The following is a 22,934-nucleotide window of genomic DNA, read 5'->3' as shown; positions in this document are numbered from 1 at the left end:
GCAGCATCTCTGAGTCCTCTGCCGGCCGTTTGTGTCGATCTCTTAAATTAAACGGAGTTGAACCGATCAGCTCTGCCGACGAGACGTTCACAGCAACAGAAAGTAGAACCAGCTGAACGTTCAGGCCGAGCATGTGGCCGCCCTCAGTTTAGCTTTCCCCCCGAGGAAGCCGTGTCGGAGCCAAACCGGGATGCAGGCGTCTTCCTGTCGAACAGAAGGTTGCAGTTCACATCCTTTTACTTGAGAAAAAAAGTGGTAATACCACAGCGCAGAAATACTCTGCTACAAGTTACAGTTACAGAAGTCAGATTATGATTATTGATGCATTCATGTGTTAATCAGTGAAATGTTGCAGCTGCTGAAGGCGGAGCTGAATTTATTTATAGATATATTACTTTATTGACAGCTTATCAAGTAGCAGAAGGCAGTTTTTGCAGTTTCTGGTTACTTTCCACCACTGAACTTTGGCCCTTTGGTGAACAACAACACAGTTTGCTGCATGTTTAGTCAGTCGTCAAGTTCCTAAACCTGCCAATAAAACACCTCTGGCCTTAAAAAGCAGTTAGTAGAGTTATTACGCAGCAGGAATCAGCGTCTGATCTTATTTACTGAACGCATTGAAAAGTCTCACAGTCTTAGTTTTGTTTTCTTGTGAGGGGAGCAGCTTTATTTTACTGTTACTGGTCAACGTGCTCCTGAGTTTGTTGATCTGCTATTTAGAGTAGAAGCTCAGAAATATTCTCAGCAGAGCGACGTCTTCAGATGTTATTTACAAAGAAGGAAAGCAGTGAACTCTCACACAGAGCTCGTCTCTGTGTGAGAGTTCACTGCTTTTCTTCGAGCTGCAGATGTTGGCACCTTTTAACCCATAAGGTGATTTAAAACGGATTGATTGTTGCATATGGCATCGACTCATTATCATCCCAGCACGTGTATTAATGAGTGAACCGTCTCAGTACTGTGTCATCAGGCTGTTGTTGTCTGTGCAGAAGTCTTATAGAGAAAACGCTGGAAATAAGCTGCTGACAGCTCAGCTGAAGGTCAGCGGGGACGAACACCTGAGCTTATCCTGCTGCACATTAACCCGTCACGCTCCGCTGTCAGCTCCGCGCAGCACAGATCACTAGATCCCACTGCGTTGGGACCTGACAGCGAGGCGTGGGCGTCGCTCGCCAAAAGTTTTCTCACACGAACTGCAGCTGCGGCTTCTTACTGGGTTTGTTTGTAGCATCGAGTGTCAGAAAGTGTTAATCACTCCGCCAGACTCTTGGGGGTTTTATTAGATAGGATTGTTTTTTTTTTTCCTGAGTTTAAAGAGATACACTCAATCGACCGCAGCGCTCAGAGACGGAAGTGTGTGAAGAACAGATGTACAGTGTAGATAAAACAGCAAACTGAAAGTATACTGTGCAGTGTGAGCTTACACAAAACAAAGAGGAGTAATGTAGTTTAGTTATTTTTCTAATTTCCTTTATCGTTTGTCACTTTTAAAGCAAAGAAAAGCCCAAAAAATGTCTAAATGATGAATTCCCTGATCGAGACGTTGGGCAGATTGATCTGTTGCAGCTCTTATTTATCAACGAACTATTTAAGTCCTGAAAACTACTCTGACTTGTAAGTTGTTGAGCAGCTGTTTGTGTAAAACAACAGTAAACACTGACACGTTTGAGTTTATGATCCACACAGTCAGATATTAAGTATTAAGGAGCTCCAACTCAGGAAGGACAAACTCCTTTACAATATTTGAACATGATCTTTATTATTTATTTTATCAAAACAAGACCAGAGCCTGGTCTGTCTTTTCTCTGTTTTCAGTTAATCATTTGTCTTTTTAAATGTGAAAAATAAGATAATTTCCCATCGCACGTTTTTAATCCTAAGAACTTAATCCAGAACTCCAAATAAAAAAGAAACGTGTCGAGTGTCTGTTGAGACACTCTGAACTATAAATGTAGTTTTATAGGAGCCAGATATAGTGGAGAGCGTGTGATGGAGGAAGGAAGCTTTATTAAGACGTCCCGTGTTCGTGTGCTGCTGGTGTAGACGTGCCAGACTGAAACCTGGATTTTATATATATTTATATTTATATTACACGACGACTTCTTCTCACAGAGTTGTGTCAGCTGGTGGACTTCATGTCCTTCTCAGATGTCCGCTGGCCATCTGAAATTACCGTTTGGATTTGTCGGGATGTGACAGCAGCAGGTTGGAAATGAACCGGCACAGTGCTGGGTTGCTTGGACAGCTGTTAGTTGTTCTTTGTAATGTTCAGATGTTTTTGTTAGAGGAGAGCGTGTTGAGGTACATGATGGGAGAGAATTATCTGTAGATGAATTTAAGCGACTGTGAAAATAATCGCTGGTTAGAAGTTGGCAGAAACTTTCCTGATGTAAACGTGGCTGATTTAGGAAATCGTTGGCTTTCGCCTCGTCTTTATTGTCCGACACAGACTTGGACGTTTGTCGGCAGGTGACTTTTGTTCCACAGTTCATCTTCAGCTTCATCCGGGTCACTGATTCAGATCCCACACAGACTTCAGGCCCAGAAGAGTCCACTTTGAGCTGCCGGTCCGCTTCACCTGCTGAAATGTGTTTCCTGTTTTTGAAAGCAACAGTGTGTAATCCAGCTGCTGCACACAGTGCACAGGCGGCTCATCACCTAACGCTCAACTGTCAGTTTAAATCTCTCTCTTTTAGCGTTCAGGAGAGTGTGATTCATTCAAAGATGGAAATAAATGTAAATGAATTAGACGTCTGGCTGCGGGAACTTTCTGTATGCAAATGTGTCTGTCAGGCGTCGTGCTGCCTGCACGTCTGTGTGCACGCGTTGTTTTTAGATGACGAGTAAAGGTGTGGTTTTTTTTTTCCTCTCTGACTGGAGGAGGAGCGGCCGTCCTCGGATACCACGTGTACCTGCCCGCAGACCTGCGTTACCGGATTACAGCCTCGAATCTGCTCCTCGGCGTCTTGCTGGCTCTCCGATTGTCTTCTGAGGCAGGCGGGCAGCTTGAAAAGGATTAAGGTTTAATCAGCTGGATAGGGACTCAGACGGAGAGCTTTATCCGCCTCCTGCGGGGCGCCGACCGCTAAAACTCAACGAGAGGGAAGATTAACCAACCGGGCAGCTAGACCACCTCCACCCACACAGACCTGCAGAACTACAGCCCCCCTTTGTAACCACACAGACAGGATCCAGACTAAAGCCCAGCCGATATGGGATCGTTAATACCAATTAAGATATTTAAAATCCGATATATCGACCGATGTTCTCTCTTCTTCTTCTTCTTAGAAACACGTAACACAAAGATTATCCCTAACATTTGTAATGTGTGGTCTTCAGTCTGTAGAGTAGGCTGAGTAGGCCAGGACGTCTCTGCGGCGCCACAGTATTTCATTTAAAAGGTATTTAGACTCACATTTAGTAATTGGCAGCTCTGGTTACTGTGTGTCCAGTTATTTTAGTTTCACTTCGCAAAATGATTTTGTACTTTCCACACGTTTTATCTCAAGTTTACTTTCAGTTTAACAGTTTGAACTTTAGGATTTTCCCCAGACTTATTTAACACACGCTGGTCATCTCAACAGTTTAGTCGATGAGGTGTGATGACACAGAGAGAGGAGATGAGGGGAGAACTGTTTCAGCAGTTTCACTTTAGCTTTAGCTTCCACTTGACTTTTTAATTAGTCAGAATGAGATTTCTTTTGACCTCCTGTGTGTAGTTTGTGTAGCAGCAGGAGGATGTTGTGTCTGGCAGGTCTGTTACTGTCCACGTTGTTGGTTTTATGTGTAATCGGAGTCAGATTAGCGCTCAGACTCGACCGCCGCTTCACCCCTGAGACTTGTTTACAGCACGCAGCAGAAGAGTTTTTACGGTGGTCAGATTGGGAGAAAGTGACGTTTCTGTAAACTGAAGTTGGGTTGTCAGGTTCGGTTCCCCTCAGGCGTTCGGCGTGCGTCGGGTTCCTCGGCCGTGTGCAGCTCAGAGCGGAGGCTGGAGTTTCATGTGGCACCGCCGGCTGAAACCGAAGCTCTGTCCTGGACACTGATACTCACCGGTCCAACACAGAGGCCGAAACACCGGCTGCTCTCAGGTGGACTCACCTGAGATCCGAACCACGTCTATATCTGCACACTTTATTATTGATTATTGAGGAGAAACATGGATTTCAGGAGAAGAAGAAGAAGTCAAACCTAAAGTCAATGTGAGAACAAATGATGACGAAGAAGAAGAAATCATGTGAAATGACAAGGAAATACATTTTTTAGGATGATTACAGAAAGATGCGATCCTCCCACCAAATCAGTAGATCAGCTACACGTCGATTCATCGGATTAAAAATGGAGCAGTTTGTTCACTGTTCACAAGCAAAAATACATCCAGCTTCTCAGTATTATGTATTTTATATTTTTATACACAACCGATCAAAAGTTTTAGAACAGCCGTCATGTTTGTAGTAGTAGTAAAAGTTAAAAACAAAGTTTACGTCACCAAAACAGACATTTTCAGATCTAAAATGAACAATTACATGAAGGAGTTTTGTTCATTATTTCACTGTAGGATCAACTGATGACCTGCTGCTCTGTCTTCCTTCTTTAATGTTATCTATAATATTTATAATACAGTCCAAATAAAGCTTCTGCAGCTCCAAGCTGTTTACTGTAGAAATGTTTGATTTCCTTCCACTGCTGCAGAATAACTAAAGAAGGAAAAGACAAAGTTTAAGTCGGCAATGAAATGATGTAAATTTCGAGGATTTACAATTTTCAGGGATCAAACAATGAGTTAACATCTTCAGTCATTTTATCAGCCTCCTCATCACCTTTAAAAATGCTGATCAGAAGATCCTGACGACCCGCTGTGTGTGTGTTTGTGTGTGTTTCTGAGTGTACATGCTGTGTGTGTGTGTGTGTGTGTGTGTGTGTTTCTGAGTGTACGTGTGTGTGTGTGTGTTTCTGAGTGTACATGCTGTGTGTGTGTGTGTGTGTGTGTGTGTGTGTTTCTGAGTGTACGTGTGTGTGTGTGTGTTTCTGAGTGTACATGCTGTGTGTGTGTGTGTGTGTGTGTTTCTGAGTGTACATGCTGTGTGTGTGTGTGTGTGTGTGTGTGTTTCTGAGTGTACGTGTGTGTGTGTGTTTCTGAGTGTACATGCTGTGTGTGTGTGTTTCTGAGTGTACATGCTGTGTGTGTGTGTTTCTGAGTGTACATGCTGTGTGTGTGTTTCTGAGTGTACATGCTGTGTGTGTGTGTTTCTGAGTGTACATGCTGTGTGTGTGTGTTTCTGAGTGTACATGTTGTGTGAGGGCGTGTGTGTGTGTGTGTGTGTGTTTCTGAGTGTAGATGGTGTGTGTTTCTGAGTGTAGATGTGGTGTGTGTTTCTGAGTGTAGATGTGGTGTGTGTGTGTTTCTGAGTGTAGATGTGGTGTGTGTTTCTGAGTGTAGATGTGGTGTGTGTTTCTGAGTGTAGATGTGGTGTGAGGGCGTGTGTGTGTGTGTGTGTGTTTCTGAGTGTACATGCTGTGTGTGTGTGTGTGTTTCTGAGTGTAGATGTGGTGTGTGTGTGTGTTTCTGAGTGTAGATGTGGTGTGTGTGTGTGTTTCTGAGTGTAGATGTTGTGTGAGGGCGTGTGTGTGTGTGTGTGTGTTTCTGAGTGTACATGCTGTGTGTGTGTGTGTTTCTGAGTGTACGTGTGGTGTGTGTGTGTGTTTCTGAGTGTACATGTGTGTGAGGGCGTGTGTGTGTGTGTGTGTGTTTCTGAGTGTACATGTGTGTGTGTGTGTGTTTCTGAGTGTAGATGTGTGTGTGTGTGTGTGTTTCTGAGTGTAGATGTGTGTGTGTGTGTTTCTGAGTGTACATGTTGTGTGAGGGCGTGTGTGTGTGTGTGTGTGTTGAAGTTATGAAATGTTGATCTGAAGGCCTGTCGGGTCTTGTTGGTGAAACTTCAGCAGACGGATCTCAGCTTTGAGATCTCGCTCGCTTTTTGTTCTACGCTCGTTTAGACGTGTGAGAAAATGTGACAAATTCACACGAGCAACCGGTGGCTTCTGGAGTCTGAAAGTGAACGTAGGGGGAAGACAAACCACAAACCTTCCCCATATCTAACGCGCCGGGTCACGACTATTTAAATGTTGTCATTGCAATACTACGTGTTTGACTCATGCTGACTTCTCAGGAAAGTAAAATGCAGGAGGAGCCCACTGATCTGACAGTCAGGTGATGAAATCTGATAGAGGGCGTCCAGTTTGAGTCAGAGATGGACACGTTTCGACGGGGATCGTTCATTTTTATTGATATTGAGACTGCTTAACGATCCGAGTCTTTATCGATACCACTCTGGTGTCGCTCCTCCCTAAAAGCCCGTCACCATTATTAGTTACGCTGCATTAATTATCCTTAATAGTTTATATATTATTTATACGTCTGCTAAAGCAGGCGTGTGAAGCCGGACTTTACCTGGTCTGTGTTTGGAAAATATTCACAGTGTCCCGTTTTTCTAATGTGTTACCAGATTTATAGTTTTCTAACTGCATCTCCCGACTGAACACCGCGGTGGAAATTCAGCGTTGTCGTGGACTCGGGTAGTTCACCTGCCACCTGCTCTGCTCCGTGCACACGCTCCGCTAATCCTCTTTACGTTTTGTCGCCAGCCGTTTCCTATTTGTTTATTTTTACGGTCACACGTGCGCAAGAAAACTGCTTAAACTAACATTTCAGACTCTGTGTGTTAGTCTGGAAATAGTTTCCGTCTTTGCTCTCAGACTGATGTCTTACTGAGCATCACTGATGAAAGTTTAATTAAGGAAAAGTCCTTAATTAATGTTGTTATTAATATCATAACACAGCAGTGCCACTGTTCTCGTTATTCTAATGAGCTGTGTCTCTTTCAGGACGATTGAATAACATTTTTAATTATTAATTAGATTTGTTTGGATAAATTGTTTTATTAATGGAGTAATAAAAACATTTTCTTTAGCTGAATCAGTTTGAGTTTGTTCATGCAGCAGCATCGTGGTACTTGGTGGGGAAAAAACGTCTGACAGAAACCGTCAGTATTCAGTAGGTTGCTCTGTAATGATTTGGTTCCTCGAACGGTTGCAAATCAACAGTTAGGAGAAGAAGAAAAAGAAGAAGTGGTCAAACGTTGTGATATAATTTCCAGTGTGTGCACAACATGATGTGTTTGATTGCCACAGAAACACTTCCTGTTGATATTCACACACCGTGTTATTAACTACAGTGTCCTTGTGTTTGCTGTTGGAGGAGCACCACCTGCCTGACGGGGCCCGGTTCAGGGCCAGAAAGTCTCCAGACCAAACTGAAGATGTTCTCTCTTTAGAAACATCCTCTTTTGCTTTCTATGTTGTTTTTCCTTCACTTCCTTGTTTCTTTTTTTTTGTCTTCCCTTAAAGTCAAAAGGCTTGCGAGTGATTGGAAAAGAACGTCCTTCAGGCTTTCAGGCTGACGGAGAAAAGCCTCAGGAAATGTTCCTTAACACTGTCTCTGCCGGCCTGTCAAACAAACTCCGTCCAACGCCGCCGCGCTCGCCGCGCTCTCAGCCTCTGAGAAGCTTTCACACAGACGTCCTCTTGTCTTTCTCATCTTTTGATCTCCTGCGGTCTCAAACAGCTGTTCTTTGGTTCCTCTTTTCTTAGCGTTCCTCCTCGAACCGGCCAGAACGGCATGAACGCAACATGTGGGGGAGTTTCTATAAGTGGAGGTGAGCGACAGAAAGGGCTGACTGTCAGTTTTTTTTCTGTGCGCCGCCCTGCTGTGTTTCTTACCCGAGGCGTTTGTGTGTCTGACCGTGAAGCGCTGACTCAGGCCGCACATTCGAGGACGGGCTGAGATTCTTTGTTTCACTGACCAAACAGAAAACTGCGATCTGAAAGTTAAGCTGGAGGTCGACTGTCTGCTTATGTCAGGAGATACGGGCCACCGAGCAGCGAAAACAACAGAATATAAATCCCCTTTTTGCAAAGTAACAGTATTTTATTGTTGCAGAGCTGAATATAAAGACGCCAGTTTCCCTGCAGACGCCTGGTTGATCATAATGAACCTGATAGAGGCAGATATTTAGAGCTTGGCAGATTCCTGACAGCTCTGGAGATGGTTTTTGTTTTGTGCCGCTTGTTTGATGACACACAGACAAAAAGGGGAAGCGTTTGTGTCGGCATTGTGGGAAACCAAACACCGCTCTAAGCCAACACAATGTCAGAAACGATCAGACTCCACAGGTGTGGACGTGTGGCGAGTTTTCACCCAATGATTTCATCAACGTCACTTAATCCTGGATAACCTGCTGGTTTTCTGTTCTGGTCCAGAGCTGCGGCGATTGATCCATCAGGCGACTGTTTTGGTTTTCTTTACGGCGTCGGAGGCGGGAAGTTAAAAACAAAAGACTGAATTCCTCCCAGCAGAGTCGTCGGCTGAGGTTGAATTTGAAACGATTCTTCTCATTATCGTCTTTTGGGAGGTTGTGATGGACGTCACTTTGTGGAGTTGACCAAAACCAAGACGTATTTAATTTCTTGGCATGTGTGGTCGATGGAGACGAGCTTGTTTATATATGAAAAGCTGCAAACATTAAAACTGACTGAAACATGAAGCTTCTTTCTAGGGACGCACCGAAATGAAAACTCTCGGCCGAAACCGAATTTAATGAAAAACTTGAATACCGAACAAGTACATTCACATTTTACCCATTATGTTTTACCGCTGCATAAATTAAACAGTCAAAATGAGCTTTTCCCTCAGTGTTTCCCACAAAGATGTGGAGAGACTATGGTGGGGGGCCCGGGGCCCACAGGGTCCAGTGAAGTAAATGACATGTGTACATTTACTTCTAATGGACACATGTAATATGTTTAATACTTTCTGTGAATATAATCCAGTTAATCTTATTTCCATCCTGTACAGACGCCTTATTTTGAAAACCGGACGTTGTCCCATGTGTTTCCTCCTCGCGTTTTATATCCATGTTTTATGTGGTTCTGGTCTTCACAGCCTCTCTTCACACTAAAGAGACAAACTGACAGGATAAAGTCTCTAACCTTCCTGTCAGCTCGCTCTGGGCCGCTTCACTTACCGTAAAGGCTTGAATACGTGTGCACTCCAAATTCAGGTGCGGCTAACTTAACCTCCTTCTCACAGACGAGTGACAGAAACACAGAAGCGGTTCTTTTCTAAGAAGTCAGCCACAGATGGAGCGGATGTGCTGAGAGCTGCAACGATTAATCGGTATGAAATTAATCGCCAGATATTTTGATAATTGATTTATCAGTTTGAGTCATTCTTTTAAGAAATATGATCTAATGATGTAAAAATGTCCCGGTGTCTTTGCTCCTCAATGAGTAAACTGAATATCTTTGGGTTGTGGACGAAACAAGATATTTGAAGACATCACCTCGAGCTTGGAGAAACATCAGCATTTTTCACAATTCTGACATTTTCTACAACAAAAATTATCAATAGTTCCACCCGAATTACAAGTAATCAAAAAACGCAAGATGCAAATGTTTGCCTCCACATTTTGAGGCTTCACACTCCTTGTAAACTTTGCGCCGCCTCTGTGTTTGTCAGCGTTAAATGTTGCTTTAGGGCTGAAAGATTATTGACATAGTCGAACATTTAAACATCAGTTGACAGCAATTTTGACGATTGTATGTTTAAATCTCTGGTTCCAGTCTCTCAGATGTGTTTGTATCGTAATAAATGAACACCAGCAGTTTGCAGGGGCTCCGGGAGTTTGTGATGTTTTGCAGACTGATTGAAAACATTATAGTTTTAATTTAAAAACTTCAATCGTCATCAGTTGTAGCCCAAGTATACAAACTCCAACAAGCAGCAGGGGATTAACAGTGACTCATACTGTAGCATTTGTCACTGAAACCACCGACTTCAACTCAGGAGAAACGAGTGTTGAAAATAACCCTGAAGTGCTTCTGTCAGCGTTTCTCTGCGTGGAACCATAGTTTGTTTTCTCAAGTGTGATGGCAGTCAAAGGAAACCAACAGCAGAGCTTCAGAAACGCCTAACCCTAATGATTCCTGCCTGTTTATCTTCGTGTCGGGGCGTGTTATAAAAGGAGCCGGGCCTTCATGCGCCTGGCCAGAGTCCACGGCTGATGTTTGTCTGCCGACGATAAGCTTCTGCTGCAGGCCTGTGTTGCTGCTGTGATGTTGATAGAGACCGATGCTTCTCACGTCTTCTTTCACCGCTCTCGGCACAAACACGGTGAACATCATCAGATGATCGACATCATACCAGCAACATTAAACATTGTCACTACAGTTTCAGCGTCGGTACCTGTAGAATATGTTTTAACTCAACACCTCCCTGGATCCGGCGCAGATTAAAATCCCTGGAGCGTTTCCTTTTTTGTATTAACAAGGCTTTTATTGTAGAGAGATCAGGGCTGTGTGGACACATTTTAAGGACCTTTTAACCATCAAATGTTCTGCATTTTTGCCCTGAAGAATAACTCAAACGATTAATAGATTACAACGATTAATCCAAATAGTGGCCGAATAATTTTCGTACGATTGGATCAATTTAATCGCTGCAGCTGTATTTGTCAGAGCACCTTTCACTGAAGAACAGTTTTAAAACGCAGCTATGATAAACAGTAAAACAACATAAATCAAAGATGCTAAGTTGCACGCATAGATGTGGACGTAGCCGCCGTCACGGCACCCGTTGGTTTGAAGCCTCCAGTTTGGTATTTTGGTATTTTGCAACCAGATGTGACCATGTTTGGACGAGAGGGTGGAGCTAGCCTGGATAGCAAAGTGCATCTGTAATTCATGTTAGCGATGATATTAGCTGCGATGCTAATTTTGACTAGCGACAAACAGGCTTAAAAGAAAATGTAATAAATGGAAAGATGAGCAGCCGACTCCTGAAAATCTTTTTCAGCGGTGCTGGTTAAATGTACAGAGAGCGGCGGATACGACCATAATTTACTAAATGAACATCACGCTGTGTTGAAGAAGACTTGAAACTCATCAGGAAAGTGTTTACTGAGGGAATAAATCAGCTGACAAGTAGAAACATTTTCTCAGAGACTTTGTTTCTGCAGCCGGTGGAGTCGCCCCCTGCTGGCTGCTGGAGAAAAACGCAGGTTGCTGCTTGGTTGAACCCTGATGATAGAAAATCCGGTAAGATGAATAAACAGGTAAAACAAAGTTGGCCTCGTCACCTGCTGCTGTGTGCTGCGAGACAACAGATGAAACTTCACTTTCTCTTTGTTTTTTATTCTCTGCTTCACTTTCTGAGTCGTTTCAGCTGGTCTCTGTGTTTCCTCTGGGACTTTGCATGGTGCTGAGTCACCCTGTTGTCTGAGTGTCTGAAGACAAAGCCTTTGTTTACACTGACCAGCTCCCTGCAGCTGCTGGTGTCTGCACACTAAACAAGGAGTACTGCTCGCTTTATATCTGGCAGCGCTGGTACATACAGTATAGTCTGTGTGTGTGAAAACCGACAATTATTTATCAACTATATTTTCTTTTGAGCAGTTTTTGCTCAAGAAGACAGCTTAAAAACCAACAATAATAAAAAGCAAAAGGTCATAAATAAACATAAATAAAAGATTAAGCCTGATGAGATAAAATAAGTAAATAAATATGATTTAATAAATAGACAATCCAAGTAAAACCTCTGAACTGGATTAATTCAGGTTCAAAATTATTGTTAGTTAATGTTTTATTTTGGTGACATGTTGGACTCTGTATTGGAAATTTTGATATCTGTTATATTAAATCCATAAATTCCGAAAATACTGTCATAAAAAACAAAATTTTTCTCCATGTTCTCCAGGATGCCGAGGCTGCTCTGCCGGTGCGTCACCAGTCTCGGGCCTGGTGCTGGTGCATGTGCCTGGGCCTCGCCCTCATGCTGTCTGGGGTGGTGGTTGGAGGAGCCTACCTGTACCGCTTCTACGTCCTGGAGGTGAGCAGGCATCCCCAACAAGGGTGGGACAGTTCCTCCTACGACACCGAGGTAAACTGAACCATCGTCAGGAAACGGAAAAGGAGCTTTAAGGCTTCATTAGACTTAGATTTGACTTCAGGCAGGACGACTCACAGCTTCAGTATTTACCTGATGTCGTGCCTAGGAGCTGTTAGCCACTCATAGAGCTGCTGGTGTCGTCTGCAGACACACCTCACAGGCTTCACAACGAACAGGCAATATAAGGGTTGATTCAGAACAGATCTAGAAACTGTAAACTGCCCAAAACAGAAACGCTTGAAACAAAACCCTGCGATTCAGAGCCTCAGTTTTATTCTTATTTTTGAGAGACAGAAGCAGAATGCGCGTTCACGTCCGCATTCAAAGGCTCGAGGACGGAAAAGCACAAGATGTTACTCACAGGAGAAAATGTGAACTGATTAACTCGACGTGTTGCAGCAGGTAAACTTTCTGTGTCAGTCAGCTCCGCCTTCCCGGGCAGGTGTACTTTGAAACCCTTAGATAATGATCAGACCCATCCGTCTCACCACACTGAGGTTTATACCTGCAGCATAATCAGCCGGAAAAAACACACAAACTTTTCAGTATTTGACTAAATCTGTTGTGAACGAATCAGAACCGAGACTCCATTTGAGAGTTTAAGCTTCTCAGACTTTAGATTTGGCCGCTTTTCCTCGTCCTAGAAAAGGAATAATCTTTGGGTTTTGGACTGTTGCTCAGACATTTTGTACATTTCACGTTACAGCGTTTGTTACAAAGTGCTTCACAAAGCAATAAGAAAAAATGAAAAACACAGTATCCATGGAGAAAAAACAGAGTGTTGCAGCAGCCGAGCAGGAAAACATAAAAGCATGTTTGACAGTTTCGGTCGCTGAAGGGCAAAAAATATTGTATTTTAGCTCTTAGCTGCAACAAACCACTAAGGGGAGCCGGGGTCGATGTGTGTTGTGACGCAGTAAAGACTGCCGCGACACGTCATCACATCAATGCAAAAATCCTGAAAATCCAATTCAGCAGTTCTGGTAACAAAGTTGAAGCCACCTCAGCACCAACAGTTTTACACAACACAAACCTGATTCTGCAGATCTCCTCCTTTATCTGATTTTATGTTTCATTTCCTCTTTCACTGCTCGTTCTTTCCCAATTTAACGGTGCTGAAATCTTCCCGAGCAAAGCTTTTTCTAGCTTTGTTTTGGGAGTGTCTGTATAAATAAAGTTTATCATAGACACCAGCAGTGACACTGTGTTGTATCAGAAGCCAGGTTTCCATCCAGATGTGCTGAACATTTTAACCAAGCTTTCAGAAAATCTGCAGAAGAGTCGGTCTCATTGATGTCGGCTCAAACCGTCCCACTTTTCTGTGTCGTCCCTCAGGAGGGCCAGGTGTTTGTGTGCGGGGTGAACTACCGCGAGGAGGACTTCATGATGCAGGAGGAGGACGAGGTATGAGACCACACACGCACACACATCACCTCCCGCTGCTGATCAGGCGTGCGGTTGTTTGTGTTCAGGACATGTGACTTCCATTTAAAACGGCGCGCTTTCGTTTTGTGAGGGAACATACTGAGTCAAATTTACAAACCCCTGCAAATGTACTCAGCCAGAGAGAACAAAGGTTGCGACTGACCAAAGAACCGGCGGCGTGACTGGCTGGTTGATTAACCGGCCGGCCTGGTTTTGCAGGTGGCGGTGGAGCTGCCGAGCCAGTTCCAACTGCGACAGATCGAGGAGAGGATCCGGGTCCTGGAGATGGAGCAGGTGGAGCTCATCAACGTCCCCGTGCCCGAGTTCGACGACGGAGACCCTGCAGACATCGTCCACGACTTCCAGCGGGTGAGGCGCCTCAGACGAAGCCCCGCCCCCCTTCATCCCACAGACTCAGCTGTTTGAATCACTGATTAATTGAATGATTAATATCTTATCAGAAGTTACTTTCTGTCGATTGATCATAAACACAACTTATGAAAAGCAGATCTGAATGAAAAATGAAATTCTCATATATTAAACTCTGGCAGCTGAAATTCAACACTTCCTGTGGTTTTTCACATTAAAAGCCCACCAGGGGAGGAAGTCTTGTTGAGTTAACTGCAGTAAATAAATGCAGGATTTATGGTATTTATATTTAAAAAGGTTTGTATGTTATTAAAAAAGAGGGGGTTTTTTTTGTAAAAGCTAGTTTTCTTGGTCTTTAAATGTTTCTCTTCCGTCTCAGAGGTTGACCGCCTACCTGGATCTGAGTCTGAACAAGTGCTACGTCATCCCGCTCAACACCTCCATCGTCATGCCCCCTAAAGACTTCCTGGAGCTGCTCATCAACGTCAAGGTACCAGACGACCTCCCTACAACTAAAGTTTCACCTTTGATCCAGTTTGCTGAGCTTCACTCTGATTCCCCTTGTTCTCTGCCCCCCCCCCCAGGCCGGCACCTACCTGCCTCAGTCTTACCTGGTCCACGAGGAGATGATGGTGACCGAGCGCCTGGACCACGTCGACCAGCTGGGCTACTTCATCAAAAACCTGTGCGAGGGCAAAGACACCTTCAGGCTGCAGCGCAGAGACAGGATCCTGGGTAGGAGCGGGAAGCCTTTCTCTGCTTTCTGATAACGCTGCGTTTAAACAAACAGCGGTTTCCTGGCTGCTAGCTAACATCTGCCCTTTTAAACGGGATTTGCTTTGAGTGGACGGAGAGCCACAGAGAGGAAGCTGTCGTAGCTTATTCAGCCATCCAGTTTCATTAAAGCTTCTCTGTCAGAGTAGAAACTGCTGCACAGAGAGAGACGGTTTAAACGCAGGACGATAAATAAGTCTCTGAAGGTTCAGGCGGAGCCGGACAGCTCTTGCGGTCTGCGTCGCCGCGACTTGCAGTTTGAGTTTTGGGGAGTTGCGCGTCAGGCGTAGATTTGATGCAGAAGGATAAATTGAGTAGTATGTAGCTGCAGTACCGTTTCAGGACCCCAATCCTAGGACCGGATTTCTAGGACCCCGCTGCAGCCAGTTACCCTCACCACACTCCTCACCGAGTGTGCGCCTAAAGCGAAGTTATTCATTATATGCATGTCGACCGGTTAACCCTACAGCTTCGTGTTGCTGTGCATTACCGCCAACACTCCACTAGATGGCGCTGTCGCAAAAGAACCACGGTCCTAAAACGGCGGTCCCAGGATTGCAGGGGTCCTGAAACTGCAGCCTCCGGTTCTGCAGCTACGTACTATTGGATAAGTTGACCGTCGTAATGTACGTAACCACTAGGAGGCAGCGCTACATTCAGCAAACCGCGATGAAAAGAAAAATGAAGCAGGGAATCTGACTCGCGTTTTGTACCTTGAACGCAGCACGTTAACTCTTTCTCTCTCTCTTTCTCTCTGGTGGTCTTGCAGGGATGCAGAAGCGTGAAGCTCTGAACTGCCACAAGATTCGCCACTTCGAGAGCAAGTTTGTGGTGGAAACTCTGATCTGTGAGCCTTAAGGGACGTCGCGGCCTCGCAGCTGCTCTTCGAGTCACTGGCGTGCAGTGAGATCTGTGTTTTTAATCCTCGCCTGTCCTTTCTGTTTCCTGTCCTTTTCCTTCAGGTAGTCTGAGTGAGTGAGAGGAGTGAAATGTGAAGCTGTTTGAGTAAATCGTCATCGATTTAAAAATGGAAACAAAAGAGCTGTTTATTTTTCCACTTTTTCTGTACGGGGGTCTTCTTGGAAACATTATCTTTTCAGAAAATAATTAGCTTTAAAGTCGGCTGTGTATAAATAACATAAATTATTTTAATCAAAATAACGGCATTTATAGCATGAACACTCGTAATTTAGTAGACGAGGGTAAATTTAGTTTGCCTTACTTTTAAAGAGAGAGGGCGACTTTTCTGCCGCTCCTCCTGGTGTTAGAAACAGATCAGTTTTTTTGGGGGGGGGGTTGTTTTCGTTTTTGTATTTTGTCTGCTGTAGCTAATAATACACTGCACCTGTTCTTTCTTAACTGGGAAATGATCTTAAAATAAGAGTGTGGGACACTCGCTTCTCCTGTTTGAGCTTTAAAAAAGAAAATGAGTTTGTAAAAGTATTAAACAAGAAAAGAGATGAAAGAGTGAAATCACAGGAAGAGACACACACTTACGTTAAAATCTTTTTCTCGACGGTTGTCGGTCTTTTTTTTGAATGTGTAATTTTTTGGATGACTCTTCTTGTTGTACTAATTTGTGTATATAATCTCTTAAAAGATATGAACAGACCAACACAATAAACAAAAACCGACGGAAAAACAAAACCAGTGTTGTCGTCTGTTTTTCCCTGAAGTTTGCTTCTTAAGAATCATCACAGACGGGATGAAAGACGCGGACGCCGTGACGTCACCTGGTGGTTTTGAAGCGTCGCCATCTTGTTTTTTGGGACTAGACGTGACAATGTTTTGGTAAGAGGGTGGAGCTGGTTAGCACTGGTAGACTACGTACAAGTACTGAGTATAAATTAGAGGTATTTGTACTTCCCACCTTCTACTTCTACTCGGCACATCCCAGCGAGATATTGTACTTTTTACTTGACTACATTTATCTGACGGCTTCAGTTACTTTACAAATTAAGGCTAATAAATTAAACATTTGCTGCTTTTCCTTTTAACTATTTTAATGTATTTCATATAATTTTGCGGTTTAGACTGACAGAACAAGCGTTAGATGCTGTCACTTTGGGCTTTGAGCAGTTGTTTTAAATGTTTTTTTTCAAAATGTTCAATGATTAATCCACAAAAAGTCATTAATTGCAGTCTGATACAAAATAGTTCAACCTCAACCAACTGCAGCAGTAACATCCTGCTTTATATCTGGGAAGAGATCCAGAAGTTTCTGCTGCTGCACCTCCAGACTGCAGAGCAGCTTTCTCCCCCAAACTATCAGACTCTAATTCATCCTCAGCACTGCTCCACTGATGATAGTTTAGCTCATAATTGATTCTTTATTAATGAATCTTGTCTGCTATGTAGCAGAAGGGAGTCACAAAACTCAATTTCACTCTATAACTTGTTATGTTGTGACAATAAACCTACCAACCTTTTACATGAATGCATAAATAATAATATCACGTACAATAACAGTTACAGGCAGTTCTTTCTGTTTATACATGCAGTACTTTTATTTGTAACGGAGTATTTTTATAGTGAGCTATAAAGTAAGCTTTACTTAAGTAAAGGATCTGAGAACTTTATCCAACACTGTTTGTTAGCAAGGTGCATCTGTAATTCACATTAGCTGCAATGCTAATTTTGACTAGCGAAAAACAGGCTTAAAACAAAATGTAATAAATGGAAAGATGAGCAGCCGACTCCTGAAAATCTTTTTCAGCGGCGCTGGTTAAATGTACAGAGAGCGGCGGATACGACCATAATTTACTAAATGAACATCACGCTGTGTTGAAGAAGACTTGAAACTCATCAAGAAAGTGTTTACTGAGGGAATAAATCAGCTGACAAGTAGAAACATTTTCTTTCTGCAGCCGGTGGAGTCGCCCCCTGCTGGCTGCTGGAGAAAAACGCAGGTTTAAGGTTTCACTTTTCAGACCTTACTTGCTTTTACTACATGAAGTCAATAATAATTCTTTCCTGGAAGTATCGGAGTAATATTGCACCACAGGTTAGTACATATTGTATCATCATAAAGGTTGGATATCAGGAGACATGCTAACTGCTGTAACTGTGCCTCTGCTGTGCCGGATCATCTGGTGTGTCTGCAGCCGTCGCCTCAGAGGCCTGACCCCGGATCAGCTGTCACGGCCGGCCCATCGGCCTGTGTGTCATCTGATCACAGTGGAAATTTGTCCTTGATTAAAGTACTAATCAGAGGGCCCTCGCCCAGGGGGATCATGGGAAATGGGCCAGGTGGTTAGCAGCGGAGTGTCACCTTGAAAGGATCAGAGAGAAGCCGGCCACATCATCAGCTCTAATAAAAATCTTTTCCTTTACATGCTGGACTTTTATTTTAGTGCTTTACAGAAGGAGAAAATGGATTAGGACAAGACATAAAATACCGAAGAACATTTACTGCTTAAAAACTGTTTTTAAGTACTCCCACTACTTCAGTACTTCATTTTGAAACTTTTGGGTTTGAATAAATGAAATAAGCTCTGAACCGTTTGTGTGTGGCCACAAAGGGTTCTTTGTTTGTTCTTTATTTATTTCTTCCCTTTGGGAAACCACGTCTTGCTGCGATATTCTCACAATAAGATCTCCACGAATCACACTTTTCACTCCTGTTTTTATTTTGGAATGAGAAGCTAAAAGCTGCTGAGACAGCGTCAGAATAGATGGATATCTCTGCGCACAGAGAGGAGGTCACATGTTTAGCACAAAGACTGGCAGCAGGAGGGAAGCAGGAAATGCACCAAGTACCTCAGCAATAACCGAAGAATCTTTTTATTCTCAGAAAACTAGATCAGCAAAAACCAAAATTTCAACAAAACAAGATGTTAGAAATACTTTTAGCCAGATTTTAATCATATATTTCTTGTACATTTTGTTCTGTGACTGAAAAATACATCTGCCCGCTCCAGTGGACGTTCTGCCCCAAAGGGTTCACTCGGCCTTATTCTGTGTGTTTTATTAAATTAAATTACTCTACAACAACTCCAAAGCCGTCTGATTTACATGGTTTATAAACATAGTGCCTGCACAAAGTACTGTTGAGTGTGTATAAAGACAGAGTACTTTAATAATCCCAAAAGAAAATGTACCAACAAGCTGCTCTGCTCGGGCTAAACAGGCGATATATCGCTAGTTTCCATCCTGTTTTGGCTTGTGATCCCTTAAAATAAAAGTACAACTCAACTACATACTAATTACTGTACATGTTCTGCGTACTAATACTCACAGCATACATTCAACCACCTTAATACTAAAGGGGAAATTGCACAATACACCACATGTTCATCAAACTGAGACTTCGCTGCCCGGTAATCACCACAAACAGGAAGCTTAATGTCTTCCACTAAATCTCTCTGCCAGTTTCACCACCAGCCTCATTTTATTTATCTGTCATCAGCTGCCACGTTTCCTCTGTGCATTGCACTGTGGGAGAATAGTGTGCATGAGCAGCAAAAATAAATAAATAAACAGTGTTTAGTAGAAAAAGTTGATTATTTTTATTATTATTATTATTATCCGTCAAAATCAATCAATCAATCAATCAGCATTTTTCAAGTACTTATGTAACATACTTGTCCTCCACTACACAAATAATCTACCTTTGACTTTACTACATTAATTTCACGGCTTTGTGTACCCATTACTTTTTATTTTAACGATTGGCTTAAACAAAACATGTTATGTTGCATTGTTATAGATATATCATCGTTTATTTATCATTAAATGACACTAGGTTCTCTTCTGCAGTCAGTCTGAATCAAAATATACAGCGGATTAGTACATTTACTCAAATACTTTCAATGAGTATTTTCATTTTATGCAACTTTATACATGTACTCCACCTTTTAGAGGCAAATCCTGTACCTTCAATATCAAGTTTTACTTTGTTTATGAAGCTTCTACATGTAAAGATCAACCTAAACATATATGTTGCATTGTTTTGCATAAACTACACATATCAAGGTAGTTTATTTATCGTTAAGCAACACAAGGCTGTAAAATGAAATGAAAGTTTGCAGTCCTTTTAAGCTGCACACACAGAACTTGGCAGACAGTGAATGTTTATTAGAATATGGTAAAATATAAACGAAACAATATAAATATAGTGTAATCTGTCCGAGATATGTGGATGCATTTTTATTGATTCACGTTAACCCCTGGACTTGCGTTGATGTGTCGCTGTGAGTCCGTCTGCAGATGATTTAAATAAAAACCTACAGAAGTGTTGGCTTCAAGGCGTTCATTTCTGCAGCGCGACAGTTATTTCTGTACATGGCAGAATGAGAAAGAGACAAGATATTTATCTTGTACTTGTAGGCGGACGGGGGCGTATATATATGTACATGCATGTATACACAGAGGTGTGGACTCGAGTCTCTAATCTTATGACCTTTAGACTCGACAAGAAAAAACACCCTCACCAAGCCCTGAACCAGCAATCCCCCAACTCAGGACAGAACGTATTTCTCTTTCTCACTAGTAATGATCAGGGTCACCTTGGCCTAATATTCAAATATTATGTGCAGTTATCTTTCACAAGATCTTCTTAAGGTAAACTATTTTAAAAAAACGTATGTGCATCAGATGTGCAAAAGCAGCCGTGTTCAGTTCTCTGCAGTAAATATGTTCCCAGTTGCAAACATTTACAAAAGTTCCTGTCAAATTCCATAGTGAAAATATACAGGTCATTTTTTACACGTGTGTAAAATGAATGTAGAAATACAAAGACTTTGTTTGTTCACACAGTAAGAAAGGAAATCTAAAAATAATGATTTGTGATGATCAAAAGACTTGAAATACTGAATGATGAAATTCATTTATTACAAAGAAACGTCACGTTATGTTGAAAAGCGGTGGGGACATAAGGGCTCAGATTAGGACGATGCACGAGAACAAGACGAGAAGGTTTTTAACACTATTTTGAAGAAATAGAAAATGCTGAAATATCTGAGCGGGGGATCTGGAGAAATTTATGGTTGAAATGTCTTTAATTATATAAAGAGAAACAAAACGTTCAGCTGCCAGGTGACCATTCATTAATATAAAAATATAAGAAAATAATGCTGTAATCATGCAGCAAGTTACTTTTTTGCACAATGCACTTTTGTTTCTTCCATATTTAAATTGCATTGCATGTTTTCTTATTGTGCAAATACACTTTTCTCAAAGCATTTTCATTTATCAGTTACCTTTTTTGGTGCAAGCTATTTTCAGAACATGTTTAACAAATGCTTTCAAAAAGTGGTGGGGACATGTTCCCAGCGTTCCCAGCGTCCCCAGCGTGAATGACACCTATGATAGAAACTAAAAACTCAGTCGGGTCACTTTTTACTGATGTCGTGCATCAAAGGGTTAGTAAAATGTGTCACAGGGGGAATCTTACTGCATAAATAGATACTTTAAAGTATATTTTGCTCAGAATACTTCTACTTTAGTTCAATTTCCATCACTCTCAGATATAGTAACGTACGCCATGAATAACTGCACACACACACACACACGATGGCTGCCTGGCATGTCATTCTGGGGTGTGATGGCTAAAATCCGACAACAGCAACATGATCTGTGACTGTGAATAAAGCACCAAACCTCTGCTGCCATTCTGGGGATTTAAATAACATCTTGTCTTTGCACTGGCAGCAAAGCTTCTGGCTCTGATTACAGACGGGACAGGTGAGAGATCACTGCACACACACGTATGACTGATGAATGTGTCTGCGTCACCCCTGCACATATACACTGTGTGTGTGTGTGTTTGTGTTTGAGTTGGTGGCCAATGTGCAAATAACATGCAAAACTGTATTTTCATTTGTGATGAGTTGAGAATGGATTAATATGCTAGAAATAAAGCCATATCACCCAGATTCATTTAATGTAATACAAATTTAAACAGATTTCTTAGTAAGTCATCTGAGGAACATGGTGAAACGTGGTAAAAGGATCCCAGAAAAGCAGGTTAGTGGGCCTTGAATTAAGATTTGCAAGATTTGAGTGCAGCAATTTAGTCTTGAATGTAACAAGGAGGGCATAAAAGTACAATTATTTTCATTATCAGTTACTTTTTCAGTTAATCAGTAAGTCATTTGGTGAGTAAAATGTCTTTTTGTTTCCTGACCAACAGTCCAAAACCAAAGACATTCAGTTTAATCAATAATAAAAATAGCAAAGTCTGTAGATGAACTAATCTGATTAACTGTTGCAGCTCATGTTACAAGTTAAAATGAATAAACATTTAAACGACACCACAGGCTCGCTGTTGAGTTATTTTGGGGATTAGTAACCCGACGAAACTAGAGTCTAACTGTGAAAAAAAGAGATCAAAGATGGAGCTGTGAAATGAAAAACTGCTGCGACTACAACTCCCAGCATTCCTCGAGTTCCCACCTTCGCGCTTGCCGTATTTAACAAACGGCTTTTTGACAGTTGTCCGTGTTCGTTCACCTTAAAACTCTTAACAGTTTCTTTAAAAACGCGCTGCCGACGCTTTATTTCACGATGTGACTTCTGACAAACAGGACAGGTTCGGAAAAACGGTAAGACTGCGGTGTAAAAACAGGTTAAAAAATACCGTTTTTTAACCACAGAAAGTGATCTTTAATGCTAGCATGCTAACGGGAGAGCTAGTGTATGTGTCTCCATGGCAACGCGCTCCTTATATAAACGGAAAATAAAATAAACTTATCGATTAATGTCAAACTGCAGCTACAGATAGTTTCTGACGGCTACTGTGGATAAATATAATAATGGCTAAGTAACTTTAGCTTACATTTAAATAAGTAAATAGAGTACTATGTTGAGGTACTTGTACTTTATTTCTATTTTATACTACTTTATATTTACACTTCACTTCAGTTTATATCGTAGTTTTACTCCACTGCATGTATCTGACAGCTTTAGCTGCTCTTAACTTTAAAGATAAATGTTTTACGTACAAAATAAAAGATTAATTTATTAAATAATGTATTATATTCTTGCGGATTAAACCAAACAACAGTGTATAAAGTAGCTTCTGTTCTCAGGTTGTAGGCCTGTAAAGCATGGGAGGTCTTGGGAATTATGAGCAATATTTAATTATATTTATCAATATTTCAATGTTTCGGGAACATTGTTGTATTTTAGTTTATTTTCGTCAAATATAAATGTTTCAGTTGTATTCCAAGATATTCAGTTGCATTATAATCTGCAGGATGATGGTTTTGATGGTGATATTGCCTTTGAAATATAGATTTTATACCAGGCGAGGGTGAAAATCTCATATTTTCCTTTATTGCTTCTCCATTTACTCTGTAAATGGTAACATAAATAGGTTCATTTACATATTAGTTAGCGTCTGACTTATTAAAGGAGACCA

The 22,934-nt window shown here is 42.0% G+C and overlaps 2 protein-coding genes across 3 annotated transcripts in view; both read left to right on the top strand.

Annotated features, from left to right (window-relative positions):
• Positions 1–16,219, top strand: part of itm2ba (integral membrane protein 2Ba) — a 28,346-nt gene extending 12,127 nt beyond the window's left edge. Inside the window, exons 2-7 of one of the 2 annotated variants that reach the window (XM_038720055.1) lie at positions 11,813–11,995; positions 13,340–13,408; positions 13,649–13,798; positions 14,178–14,288; positions 14,383–14,533; positions 15,342–16,219. In XM_038720055.1, the coding sequence (XP_038575983.1) occupies positions 11,813–11,995; positions 13,340–13,408; positions 13,649–13,798; positions 14,178–14,288; positions 14,383–14,533; positions 15,342–15,430 (753 nt within the window). In that variant the 3' untranslated portion in view covers positions 15,431–16,219. The remainder of the gene's footprint in view (positions 1–11,812; positions 11,996–13,339; positions 13,409–13,648; positions 13,799–14,177; positions 14,289–14,382; positions 14,534–15,341) is intronic. The other variant, XM_038720056.1, reaches the window with a different exon arrangement.
• Positions 16,220–21,985: 5,766 nt separating this feature from the next.
• LOC119903798 (serine/threonine-protein kinase Nek5-like) overlaps positions 21,986–22,934 on the top strand; it is a 28,286-nt gene continuing 27,337 nt past the window's right edge. The window contains 1 exon segment of the mRNA XM_038720037.1: positions 21,986–22,116. The gene's annotated coding sequence lies outside the window, so the exon portion shown is untranslated.

Source organism: Micropterus salmoides, unplaced genomic scaffold (genome assembly GCF_014851395.1).
Source record: "Micropterus salmoides isolate LMB-PRFRI ecotype aquatic unplaced genomic scaffold, ASM1485139v1 Ms_hic_scaffold_15, whole genome shotgun sequence".
Taxonomy (NCBI): Eukaryota; Metazoa; Chordata; class Actinopteri; order Centrarchiformes; family Centrarchidae; genus Micropterus; species Micropterus salmoides.
Note: the sequence above shows the minus strand (reverse complement) of the source record. Positions and strands in the feature narration are given on the sequence as shown.